This window comes from Tupaia chinensis, unplaced genomic scaffold, assembly GCF_000334495.1.
Source record: "Tupaia chinensis unplaced genomic scaffold, TupChi_1.0 Scaffold000361_2, whole genome shotgun sequence".
In the NCBI taxonomy this organism is placed as follows: Eukaryota; Metazoa; Chordata; class Mammalia; order Scandentia; family Tupaiidae; genus Tupaia; species Tupaia belangeri.
Genome location: NW_006159858.1, coordinates 2925982 through 2939453, shown reverse-complemented (window position 1 = coordinate 2939453; position 13472 = coordinate 2925982). Strand labels below are relative to the sequence as shown.

Sequence of the window (13472 nt, the reverse complement as noted above, 5' to 3'; positions counted from 1 at the left end):
ATAAAAGTGCCACAGACTAAGTGGCTAAATAAATAGACCATTTTTTCATAATTTTAGAGACTAAAAGTCTGAGATCTAAGTATTGACAGAGCTCTTTCTTAGCTTGTTAATGGCCATCTTCTGTCTTAATATGAACTTTTATCTGTGCACTCTGTGTCATAATCTTTTTCCCATAAAGGTACCAGTTATGGGGCCAGCAGATAACGTGGAGGTTAAGACACTGGATTCCATATGGCTGATTGCATGGTTCCCATATCAGACCTGGCGGCTTGAGAATTATGCTGGGCCTATGTGCATGCATACCCAAAATCCCAAGAGGAGAAGGGATTGCATCATGGCCATCCCCCCAGGGAGGTGATCTCTTGCTTTCTGTCTCGCTGTCTCTCTCTGATAAGTGCACGCACCCTATAGCAAAACCTTCTCCAAAAAAAAAAAAAAAAGTAATTGAATTGACTACGTTTGGGCTTTTTCAATGTAAAGCCATTTTGGAAAGCAATTTTGGAAATATGTACCAAGGGCTTTTTTCTGGGTTTTTTTTTTTTTTTTTTTTTTTTTTTTCAGTTTGCTTGAGTGCATGAGTTCACTTGAGAGAGAAAGAGGGAAAGTAAAAAAGCTGTCACACTCCTGTTGGGGGAGGGGTGTGTATGACTACTTTGCAATCCTTTTTCCATTTGCCTCTTGGGATTTTGGGCACACATGCATGCCATGCCCAGCATGTTTTTCAGGCTGCTGGGTCTGGGACTCAAACTGTCATCAGTCATAAGAGATCCAGTCACCTTGCCTAGCTGGCCCCCAAGGTGTTTTTTTTTTTTTCTTTTTTAAATTTCTTTCTTTCATGAGCAAAAGAACAAACGAGACAGGTACCGCCAACAGGGTCTTCACGCTGCCATCCATCTGCGTGCTCAGGGAGGTCTCTGGACACAAACTGGAACCTTCTCATGTGGATCCGCTTTGCAGAGTGTCACATTTACCTCTGTGTAGCCATCTGTCCCCTACAGCTGAAATCTTCGAAATATACCAAATTGCTCTTTGCACAGAGTTCTTCACTGCAACTTTTCTCTGTGACAGCAGGACATATCTAATACCAATCCTGTATACTGTTGTCAGGATTAAGTGGCATCATACAGTACAGTGTCTGCTTAGCACTGTGACTAGCCCAATGATTAGCTATTTGTTTCAAAAGATTCCTTAGATTTGCTTAACATCTGTGGTGCTAAGTATTTCCTGAACTATACATAAATAAAATTTCTTCCTGTGTGAAGTATTTACCTGTTTAGAGTGATCCTGGCAAGGGTACAAAAACTCAGATATTGGCGACTTTAAGGCACTTTCAAGTCCAGTAAGAGACCTTAAAAATGTAAACTATAGGAATTTCGGCTATGTGTGTGCCTCTTCAGATTTTATCCCATTGTATTTGTGCATCTGTACAGGGCTGGTTATTTTATGTTGCTTTACTACACAAATACGCATTTTAATCTTCAGTTTATGAACCAGACCAGTAAAATTATTAGGCTTCACAGTAATCTACAAATTACTATGTTTTCAGCTAAATTTGGAATGAGTGAGTGAAGAAATGGGGAAGGGCAGGCTGCAGGGACAAGGTTCAGCAATGTTTTTATCGAATTGCAGTGTGATGATCGTTTTTCAGAGCTTGTTTTCTGATAATCTCTCTTCGCCACCTTCCATTTTCTCCTTTCCCAGTTCACGTGGTTTTAACACTGCAGAAGCCTCACCTAATGCGGAAATTTTGCTTAAAGGGGCTGAGTCCACACTTCCTACCCCCAGCCTCTTGCGCAACCCTTTTTTTCTATTTTAAAACCTTGGGGGGGGGGGCAAGCTCTTTAATCCAATTTCAGAGCATGTGGGCCCCAGTCACTAAAAGCTAGTTTTTAGTAGGTCTCAGAACCTTAGTAAAACCCGAAATCCAGTCAGAAATTCGGAGCGATTTGACGGCGGTGATGAAATATTCTGAACAGCACTGTTTTAATGGTTGTAATTTGGGAACATGCCATTTTGTATTCCGCGTTCCTCACTTCTTTTTTTGGCGTTCACAAACATTCTCAACGACCATGGCCTGGACTCCTCCCCAGTACTGTAGGTGTTTTTCTCAGACTTCCGGCGTACATCAAGGCCGCGGAGGTTAGCTTCCCTTCCTTTTTATGTTTAAAACCTGGGGGGGGGGGGGCAAGCTCTTTAATCCAATTTCAGAGCATGTGGGCCCCAGTCACTAAAAGCTAGTTTTTAGTAGGTCTCAGAACCTTAGTAAAACCCGAAATCCAGTCAGAAATTCGGAGCGATTTGACGGCGGTGATGAAATATTCTGAACAGCACTGTTTTAATGGTTGTAATTTGGGAACATGCCATTTTGTATTCCGCGTTCCTCACTTCTTTTTTTGGCGTTCACAAACATTCTCAACGACCATGGCCTGGACTCCTCCCCAGTACTGTAGGTGTTTTTCTCAGACTTCCGGCGTACATCAAGGCCGCGGAGGTTAGCTTCCCTTCCTCCCGGTCAACTTGCTCGGGCTCTCAGCTCGGCGCCTGCGCACTCAGGGATTCCGCGGGCCACCCCCGCCCCGCCCTCTGGCCGCGCAGCCACGCCCCCTGCCCGCGTAGCCACGCCCTGGGGCGGAGATGCGCCGGCCGCGTAGTCTGTTTTTGAGGGCATTCCAGACGCTGCGCCTGTCAGCTCCATTTTGTGGTCGGTGCTCGTCGCAGTTAGCTGGGCGCTCTCCGCGGTCTGGTTGGAGGCTTTGTCTCCTTCGGCTTTGGCCAGGACGGTAAGACACGACGGGGGGCGGACTGGCTCCCAGGTGCTTCTGGTGTGCCTCACCAGCGCCTGGCGGTGCTCCTCTTCCCTGCTTATTCGTCGCTGTGGTCTCACCCCCGACTGCACAAATGCAGCCGCGTCGTCTTCCCTGCCGAGTCAGTCCCGCCAGCTTTTGCGAGCGGGGTTAGTGAGAACGTCTGCTGCACGGGGTGCCCTCGTCGAGGAGCCGCCTTCCGCAGAGGAAGCGGGACGGCTGGCCTAGTCAGGACCCGCGGCGCCATGTTGGCGACCGCTTCGGCTGAGCTGTAAGATGGCGGCGGGGCGGAGGCCGGCCTTCACCCTCTCGCCGAAGGGAGAGGCTGCATGCTGGGGCGGCGTTTGCTTGGACTCGAAAGTGCGTTGAGCTCGCCGAGGCGGGGTTATGTATCTGTAGCCAGTAAAAGGACCGGGCAAAATGACTTGGCAGGAAGGGGTTGGAGTGGAAATTTCCAGTGCCTTGGCCCGCAGTGGCTTGGCCTGAAACCAGATTTAAGATAAAAAGAGAAATAACTGTAATTCGAAGGAGGGTCGAGAGAAAAATAAAGTGATCAGACATTTTATCCGTTGACGTTTCAACCCACACCCATGTTGGAGCGTTCGGGTTTAGAGTATGCAGAGATGTAGTGGGGCCCGGGCAGTAAGATCCGTCGTTGATGAAAATTTTTTTCCCCAAGTTCGAAGCTTTTCCAAAAGGAAGGTTCTCACCCCCTAAAGTGATAGTGTTAAGATCGATCGGCGATTAGAATAAGCTTGTTTTCGTTAAGTGTCGGTAAGGGCTGGGGAGCTGTTCTACATTCCAACTAGGAAGGGTTTTGTCGTTTTGATTGTTTTACCATCGTTGACATACGGATATATTAAGTAAAAGTCCTTGTTATATTGATTTACCATTTACAGAAACATTCTAACGATTCTGGATGGTGTGTATACTGTCCGCGTAATTGGGAATCCAGTGACGGTGCATAACATTTAAGATTTGAGTTGGAGGCCAGTTTCTGATACCTTTAAAAGAGAAAGATGACATGTATGATGACGTGTAGAACTACAGCACATTCAAGCTACTGACAGGGCAGCACCAAGATTTTATTAAAGTTAATGAATTGAGATTCTCTTCCCCTCCTGTTTTCCTTGCCTACATTCTTCAAATAAATCTTGAGTATGACAGTCATAATGCAGGGACCAGGAGTTAGTGTAATGGCTATGTCACTGGACTCCCATGTAGTTGACCGCGGTTCAAGTCCCGGACCCTGTGGCTTAAACTTCTGTGCATGCGTGCCCAAGATCCTGAGGAGAATGGAGGAGAAGGGACTGTGGCGGGGGCCATCCCTCCTGTGGGTGATTTCTTGCTTTCTGTCTCTGTCTGTCTCTCTGGCGGGCACGCGCCCTATAGCAAAAATCACTCCCAAAACAAAAAAAAAAGTCATAATACAGAATAATGAAGTTTAAAGTCTGAAATATGGGACAACGGGATAATTGGATTTATAGGGCATTTCAGATTGAATGACTTGATTTAAATGAACAGTTTAAAGGGTCACGTGAATTTGCAAAGAAATTTAGTATCAGCACTGTGTGGAATACAATGTTAATGGGGAAAAACTGTCTTTTGTGTAGATGAGACACTCAAAGAGAGCCTACTGTCCTGACTGGGATGAAAAGGAGTGGGATTATGGAAGTTGGAGGAGCTGCAGCAGTCATAAAAGAAAGAAGAGATCTCATAGCAGTGCTCGGGAGAACAAGCGCTGCAAATATAATCACTCTAAAACATCTGACAGGTAAGGAAGAATACTTAAAGCATTTTTACCTAAAAATACATTTCATGATAAACTGGTACCACTTTAAATAACTGCAGGTACTATTGTTTCCAATGATAGATTTTAGTGGGTTGCGATGTTTGTACAATTTGTGTGCTTTTGTGGATGGGTGAAGCACAAAAGTCTTAAATATACTATCTTAATCGGGAATGGACCCTGACATGGAAGAACTGTTGGGGGTGCTTGTTCTCCCCCCATGACTACTCTTTCTCTCATGAAAGAAATAAACTTTTAAAAAGAAGGAAACTAAAGATATTTACTAGGAATTTTGCAGTATTTGCACGAAACATTGAAATTATTTTTTTCTTTTCTCTAGCCATTATATGGAAAGCAGGTCTATAAATGAGAAAGATTACCAGAGTCGCCGCTACATTGATGAATACAGACATGACTACGATCAAGGATGTGAACCTGGACATCGCCATAGAGACCATGAAAGCAGATATCAGAACCATAGTAGCAAGTCCTCTGGGAGAAGTGGAAGAAGTAGTTATAAGAGCAAACACAGAATTCACCACAGTACTTCACATCATCGTTCCCATGGGGTATGAGCTCTTTTAAAATATTCTGGAAATTTTATTTCCCATATGAAACAAAAATTTGAATTTGTGTTTTATTTTTTGAGAAAGGCCTGTTTAAGAAGTCATCCCAGTTTTAACTCAAGATCCTATTTGTGCATTGGATATAAAATTCCTGGAATATAAATACACAGTTCTATAATATTTAACAACTGATTGGCTATTAAATGTCATTCCAGTGAAGTAGTAGAGATAATTTAGATTAGTTCACAAAAATGATCACAAGATATTCTGAATTTTTTAAAAAAGATACTCAAGAAGTCTGGTTTGTTTTGATAATGGAAGCCTTTGTCCCTAAAATAGAAAAGACATTTTGTTTTTGTGTAATTGAGGATTGGGTATGCCTCTTTGTTCTAACAAAGCATGTTCTCTAGTCCTTTTTCCACTAAGCAAACCACAACAGATTTGTGGTTTTATGTGTTACGTATTAGTTTGGAGATAGCTCAAATTATGTTTAAAGTACCGTAGTATATTGTTATATGCCAAATCGTCTTTCCCCTCAAAACTAGGACTATAGTTTTATTTACTGTTTTTAATATTTGTTTTTCTTAGACTAGCTTGGAAATCTTTGACCCCAATCTACTTAGACAAGTAATACTATGTCCTATTATTTTGCAACATTAAATTAGGACACTAGAAACTAAAAATTTATGTTTCAGTGAATGCTACGACTAAGCATAGATATAGTGTATATATATATATATATATTTTTTTTTTTTTAAAGAAAAACAATTGTATTATGTTTTGTTGCCTTGCCACTTTGAGTATCTTATCTGAAAATCTGTTCCTTGCCATGTTTTTCTCCTGTTAACATAAACTATGTGCCCTGTGAATTTCTGGGGACTGAATTTGAAATTGCTCCTGCCAACCGTTTGTGGCCTGGCGTGTATCTGAATGCCTGAATATCTCCCCGCGAATGAATTTCGTATTCTGCCCTGAATTCACTCGGGTATATTGATTGGCTGGATGATCTTGGTGCCGCCCACTTGACGTTTCCAGAAGAGTCACCGAAGGAAAAGAACCAGGAGTGTAGAGGATGATGAGGAGGGTCACCTGATCTGTCAGAGTGGAGACGTACTAAGTGCAAGATGTATAGAATATTTTTCAACACTTATTAACTTTTCAGATAACATAATCTATATATAGAATAAGATTTCAGGGTTTTGGAAATCTTTTTTTCTTTCTCTCTTTTTTGTTTTGTTCTGTTTTATTTTCCATTTCTTTTGGTGGGGGGGATTGTTTTTTGCTTTCTTTAGAAATTTAATATTTGTTATACAGAACTTCCAGAATAGTAAATCAAGTTAATGAAATTAGATCTAATAATAGTTATATGTTTTTTCATGGCGTTGACCAATAAAATAATTATCTAGATGTAAGAAAATTTGTAGCATCAACTAGAATAATATGTATGGATAGCATTTATTATGATAAGTATCTCATTTCCACTTCTTTGTATAACTGAGGTGTAATTCTCTCTTTTAGATGAAATTGTTGATACTTTAGGTGAAGGAGCTTTTGGAAAAGTTGTGGAGTGCATCGATCATAAAGCGTAAGTTTCCTTTGTTGGGGATACACTTGGTGAAGTCAACAGTGTAGAAAACTACTGGGTCATCAGAAAAGTCATGACACATTTTTGCATAGAAAAGTACATCATGACTTTCCTGACCTAATCTTTTTTTTTTTTTTGGAGAGGTTTTTCTGTAAGAAGCATGCGCTCACCAGGAAGACAGAGGGAGACAGACAGAAAGTGAGAAATCACCTGCCGGGCGGGATGGCCATGCTGCAATCCGTTCTCCTCCAATCTCCTCTTGAGATCTTGGGCAGGCACGCACATGCGCCTGGCCTGAGTTTAAGCCACTGGGTCCTATACTCAAACCACAGTTGACTACATGGGAGTCCAGTGGTTTAGCCATTACACTAATTGCTGGTCCCCTGACCCAATCATTTAGCTCTAGAAAATCATCTGACCATGGGTGCCAGCTAGGTGGCATGGTTGGTAAGGTCCAGAGAGAGAGAGACACACACACTGCTATGACCCTGTGGTATCCATCTTGTCTGTTCACCTGGGCCAAAGGAAATTTGAGATAAATTTTGACAATGATAGGTACTGCAGTAAGAAACTGTTTATTTAAGAACCAAAAAAGTACATGTGAGCACTGCTAAATATGTTTGCATTACTACGCCTACCATATTATACCCAGGTCATTGTTGTTGCCTATGTTGAATTGGACAGTATCTAACTTTGGCTTACTCTTCAACAGGGGAGGTAGACATGTTGCAGTAAAAATAGTTAAAAATGTGGATAGATACTGTGAGGCTGCTCGCTCAGAAATACAAGTTCTGGAACACTTAAATACAACAGACCCAAACAGTACTTTGTAAGTATCAAATTAGAACTTAGGAAATGGCCTTAGTTCTAATTGAATTGTGAAAGCTATATTCAGTTATCTTTCATGCCTTTATAGCCGCTGTGTCCAGATGTTGGAATGGTTTGAGCATCATGGTCACATTTGCATTGTGTTTGAACTACTGGGACTTAGTACTTATGACTTCATTAAAGAAAATGGCTTTCTACCATTTCGACTGGATCACATCAGGAAAATGGCATATCAGATATGCAAGTCCGTGAATTGTAAGTTCTTGGCATATCTTCCAGAAACTTGAGTTTGAGGCTTAGGAGGAATTTAAGAGGTTTTTTGTACCTCTTGAACACTGTAGTTAATAACTATATTGTATTTAGTTGGGGCAGCTCCATGACCTGGTCTATTAATAAGGCAACTAGTTACCACATGGCTGACAACACAATTTGAGTCTTAACCTGGGTATCCTTTGCCATGCCCAAAACCCAAAAAGGAGAAATAGAGAAGGCATTTCTCTGTGACCATACTTCATGGAGGATGCTTTCTCCTCTCCTATCTGGTGAGGGGTTAGCCTTCCTGTTGCTGACCTAGAATCCTGGATGAAAAGTAAGGAATGGCAGATCCCAGCTTTGTAAGAGGAAGTTATTTTATTTTTTTCCCTCTTTCTCTGCTTTCTAAGCAGTTAGCTGTTAGTGGACACTGGACTTTTTAAAGAGGATAGTAGATTTCTTGAAATTTTCTAGCAGATTAGAATATTAACCACTTTGGGCACAGGAAAGATGTTAGAGACTTTTGTGGTAAGATTTTGGGGTCAATTTTTTGTCTTATAAGATTTCATAAACTTTTTCTTTTTATTCCCAGTTTTGCATAGCAATAAATTGACTCACACAGACTTAAAACCTGAAAACATCTTATTTGTGCAATCTGACTACACGGAGGCATACAATCCCAAAATGGTAAGTCTTCAATATGTTATCTTCACAGATTCAAGTGACTGTTTTTGATTTAATCCTTTATGGCTTTATATTTTATGGTATCATTTGTGACTTTCAGAAACGTGATGAACGAACCTTAATAAATCCAGATATTAAAGTTGTAGACTTTGGAAGTGCGACCTATGATGATGAACATCACAGTACATTGGTATCTACAAGGCATTACAGAGCACCTGAAGTTATTTTAGGTTAGTATTTATTGTGTTTTGAGAATATATATATTTCTTTATTAAAACTGACTTAAATTTTATAGTTTTACTTAATTTTCTGTAGGACTTCATTTCCCCCCCCTTTAAGGGTTGGTATCATAATGTATATTAAGGATTTTAAGTTTTTGATTGCTCTGACTAGTCAGCTCTGGGATTTTGAACAAGTGGCTTCACCTTTCTGTAATTTGTAGTACATGGTGGGTTTAAAAACAGAATCGTGAGCCTGCCTTGTTACCTAGTAGTTAAGGGAGCTGGATCCCACATTCCTGATTCTGGCTAGAATATTGGCCCTGGCAGCTTGAGAAAGAACACTAGGTGTGTGCATGTGCTCCTAAGCCCCAAATCCTGCTTTTTTATTTCAAGTATTTATTTAATATAATGCCTTCTATGTCCCAGGCAGTTCAAGTTCACTAAGTCCTTGGATGGTACATATAGCTCCCATTTTACAGATTAGAAGATTGGGCCTCTAAAACTTTTTTTTTTCCTTCTAAATTATTAGTCCAAAATTGGAATAGATAATTGGTTGCTAAAGATAAGCCAGAGTTGAGACTTGGAACCAGATGTCTCTTAAACACTAACCCCTAACACGTAACACTATTATCAGTTGTATTTAACTTTGGATTTAGTGATTTCCCTCAAGGTGTTCTTATGTAACATTTAATGTCTTTAAGAAATAGACCCTTTTCCCTAACATATTGCTTTGCATTGCAGCCCTAGGATGGTCCCAACCATGTGATGTTTGGAGTATAGGCTGTATTCTCATTGAATACTATCTTGGGTTTACAGTATTTCCAGTAAGTAACAACTGTTTCAGTGACTTTGTAACATAAAAGTACCTATTTATATGAAAGAATAAAGAATACTTAGACTCTCAAAGTAGACATATATTGATAATGGCATTTATTTAATATATATATATATATATATATATACACACACACACACACATATATATATGTACATGCACACATACACACATTTTTTATATATTAAATATATACATAATTATACATATTAAAATATATTTATTAATTGTAAATAAGCTTAAGATGTAGTTATAATTTCTATTTTCTCCATATTTTACCCTTTCATTGAAAATATAAGCAGTTATTTCTGGCTATGGAAATCATGTGCAGGCTTGTTCTACAAGTCTTAGTTTTGACATTATTTGTAACTTCCTAAAAAGTATGCCTTTTTTGGTGATCACCTTTCTTGTGACTTCTGATCTATCTGTGAACTTGAAAATCGGCAAATCGGCAATGAGGTTAAATGAGAACAAAGTACAATGTCTAAGAAAAGATAGTTAACCAAGTTATTTTTTCATTATTTTATTTTAGACACATGATAGTAAAGAACACTTAGCAATGATGGAAAGGATTCTTGGACCTCTTCCAAAACACATGATACAGAAAACCAGGTATGTTTTATTTAAGTTAGTATCATCTGTAGTACTGCTTGATCACATGTTCTCATTAAACCTTTTTTTTTGGGGGGGGGGAGAGGTTTTTGCTATAGGCTGGGTACGCTCCCCAGGCAGAGAGAGACAGAGACAGAAAGCGAGAAATCACCCCCCAGGACAGATGGCCACACCACAGTCCCTTCTCCGTTCTCTTGGGATCTTGGGCATGCACGCACACGCACCTGGCGTGTTTTAAGCCACCGGATCCGGAACACCAACCACGGTTGACTACATGGGAGTCCAGTGACATAGCCACTACGCTAACTGCTAGTGTTCTCACTAAACCTTTAATCTTGATTCAAGTAGTGGGGCTAGCCAGTGGCATGGTGGTTAAGGTGCTAGATTCCCATGTGGCTGAGATTCAGGTCCCAGACCCAGTGGCTTTAGAAATCATACCAGTCAGGGCTGGCAGGTGGCGTGGTTGGTGAGGGCATTGGATTCCAACATGGCCAACCAAAGTCTGATTCCCAGACCTGGCTGCTTTCTCACTTTCCCTCCTTCTCTCACTCGCTCTGTCCCTTTCTGGTCAACTTTTTTTTTTAAAGTAAAGTTAAATGAAATAATTGTTTGAAAAAAGAAAAATCACACCAGACATGTGTGCCCAAAATCCCAAGAGAACAGAGAAGGGATTGTATTGTGGCCTGGCCATTCCACCTCCAGGAGGAAGGAGTGATTTCTCCCTTTTACCCCCCTCTCTTGTCTCCAGTAACTCCAGCAAACACACTTGCCTCATGGGGAAGAAAAAAAAAATACTTACAAATTTTTTTAAACTTTTTAATGTCAACATTATAAACATGGAATGAATTATTGATTTATCTTTAGGAAACGTAAATATTTCCATCATGATCGACTAGACTGGGATGAACACAGTTCTGCTGGCAGATATGTTTCAAGGCGCTGTAAACCTCTAAAGGTAAGCCTCAGACATTACATGATCAAAACCTTGAGCCTCACCTTGTTTTTATGGAGAAATAAAACACAGTACATAGTAGTAGAAAAAGCTGTACTGATAATTCTTGTTTACTTTCAGGAATTCATGCTTTCCCAGGATACTGAACACGAGCTTCTTTTTGACCTTATTCATAAAATGTTGGAATATGATCCAGCTAAAAGAATTACTCTCAGAGAAGCCTTGAAACATCCTTTCTTTTACCCACTAAAAAAAACATAGATATGTAAATGTACAGCTTTCTTAAAGAGAACTCATTGACTGTATCAGTCTAATTTTTAAATATTAAGTTATTTTGTACAGCTTTGTAAATTTCCTATTTTGTATTATTGCTGTTTGGATAATTTGATTTAAATGTATATAACTGAATAAGTAATTATCATTTTCTAATTAAAAAATGATATATTCAGAATAAACTTTGTGCTTAAGAAACAAACATGAATGTATTCATTTTGCCAGAAGGTTTGTACACTCAACAGAGGGAGAGCCAGAAAGTGCCCTTCTGTGGGGTGGGGTCATGCTGCAAACCTGTTGACACCCAGGATTGGATAAGGACTCATCACTTCTGGGCAGCGAAGGGGTTCTGGCTCCTTCCCAGGCCTCTGCTACCACTCTGGCTAGGAGATACAGAATTACCTCATTATTTTTATTCATGGCTGAATCTACTGACTGGATTGGAGTGGTCTCATCACTGGGGCAGGGGAGGGCTCTCCACTGGCATTGGGCACAGATAGTATTATTAACTTCAAACACAGCCTTTTGCCCTTCTCAGACATCCCTCCTTTTTTTTTCTCTACTGTGATTAGTTTCTGCAGATTTTTTTCTCTTTATTTTGGCTGTTTTGTTTATATTTGTTTATATTTCTAGATGACCATTGAAAACTGCCTTTAGCTGCATGGTAATATACCTAAAGTAACACTGACAGATATTTGCACGAGTTTTCTAGGGACAGAAGCAATAGGGTATGAAGAGATACTATAGGATGGGATTTATTGGGAGAATCAGCTCACTTGATAAACGTGACCAAGAAGTCCCACAGGCTGTCTGCAAGCTGGAGACCCAAGGGTGCTGGATGCGTGATTCAGTTCCAAGGCCTAGATCTGGCTGATCTATCAGGCTAAAAGCTTGAGAACCTGGGACTGCTGGCGTGAGTCCTGGAGTCCTAGGCCAAGGCCTTGAATGCTGATGTCCAAGGCAACAGAAGTCTATCCCCAACCCTCTCAAAGGAGACTCCATCTTCCATTGTGCCTGTCCAAGTGAAGGGTGGTTCTCCACATAGTCTATTTCAGACTCCCATGTCAATTTCTGGTAACACCTTCAGATAAACCTAGAATAATGCCTTATCAGATTTCTTAGTCCAATCAGCACTTAAAAACTTTATTTTTCATGTGATCCCCTCACCTCAACTGTCCAGGTAGAGAAACCAGCACCCGTGACAAGTCTGGCCATGATTACCTTCTCTGAGCTCTCTGGGTAGTATGTTGGGCACACAAGCCTGCTATAGTAGATGGACCTGGGATCCAGAACTGTCAGCCATATGGCTTTCAGAACTTTTCAGTATTTTTTGTCACCTGAAAGAAGTCCAAATGAAGTAGTTGGGACTGAAATGCTAAACATTTCTACCAGGAACTAAGGCTCCTTTTATAGGGGGGTAGGGGTGGGAGGAGGATCTTCAAGTTATGGGAGGTATGTATTATAAGAAAACTGCCATACTTTTCTGTTCTGCCATAAGGGCGTGTGTGCTCACTGGAGAGACACTGAAAGGGAAAGAAACACACATGTGCCTGGGCTTGATTTTCAAGCTGCCAGGTGGAGGATTTGCAGAGTGGTTAAACCATGTGGGAATCTAGTACCTTAACCACCGTGCCACCTGCTAGCCTCTAGATTTCAAATTTTTATCAAAGTCTAGTTTTTTCAATTACTAAAATTGCCAAAAGGAGCACTTGCTGAAAAGTGAAAAAGTACCCTTTTAGGGTTTTTTTTTTTTTTTGATCCCCAATATCAATATTTTAAACCTCTAGGCCTCAATAGGCTGGTAAATACAAATACTTCACATTCAGAGAGCTAATACTGAATATGAGAAAAATCATAGCAAGGCAATTTGCCAGAATCCTAACAGAATGATCAATCTATTTTACATGGCATCTATAAATGCATCTGAGAAAACAACTTGGCAAAATTTAGTCAAAGGAATAACACACACTAAAACTTTGCTATCTTTGTGACATTTAGAGCCAACCAATATTTTTATCAGCTCTCGCAAGCAGCCTACTCTGGACTCATCAGTTAAATTTCAATAGTATTG

The 13472-nt window shown here is 40.4% G+C and overlaps 1 protein-coding gene across 2 annotated transcripts; it reads left to right on the top strand.

The window, feature by feature from the left end:
- Window positions 1-2633: 2633 nt before the first annotated feature.
- CLK1 (CDC like kinase 1) lies at window positions 2634-11583 on the top strand. Of its 2 annotated transcripts, XM_006153000.3 has the most exons (13): window positions 2634-2780; window positions 4418-4578; window positions 4934-5162; window positions 6195-6285; window positions 6678-6744; window positions 7457-7573; window positions 7661-7827; window positions 8417-8511; window positions 8609-8738; window positions 9471-9553; window positions 10097-10176; window positions 11041-11131; window positions 11249-11583. In XM_006153000.3, exons 2-13 carry the CDS (start codon window positions 4418-4420, stop codon window positions 11387-11389), a joined length of 1452 nt encoding a protein of 483 aa, XP_006153062.1. In that variant the 5' UTR covers window positions 2634-2780; the 3' UTR covers window positions 11390-11583. The 2 variants fall into 2 exon arrangements, with proteins under 2 accessions (XP_006153062.1, XP_014445021.1); XM_014589535.2 differs by lacking the exons at window positions 2634-2780; window positions 4418-4578; window positions 6195-6285 and having other exon boundaries at window positions 5028-5162.
- The last annotated feature ends 1889 nt before the right edge of the window (window positions 11584-13472 follow it).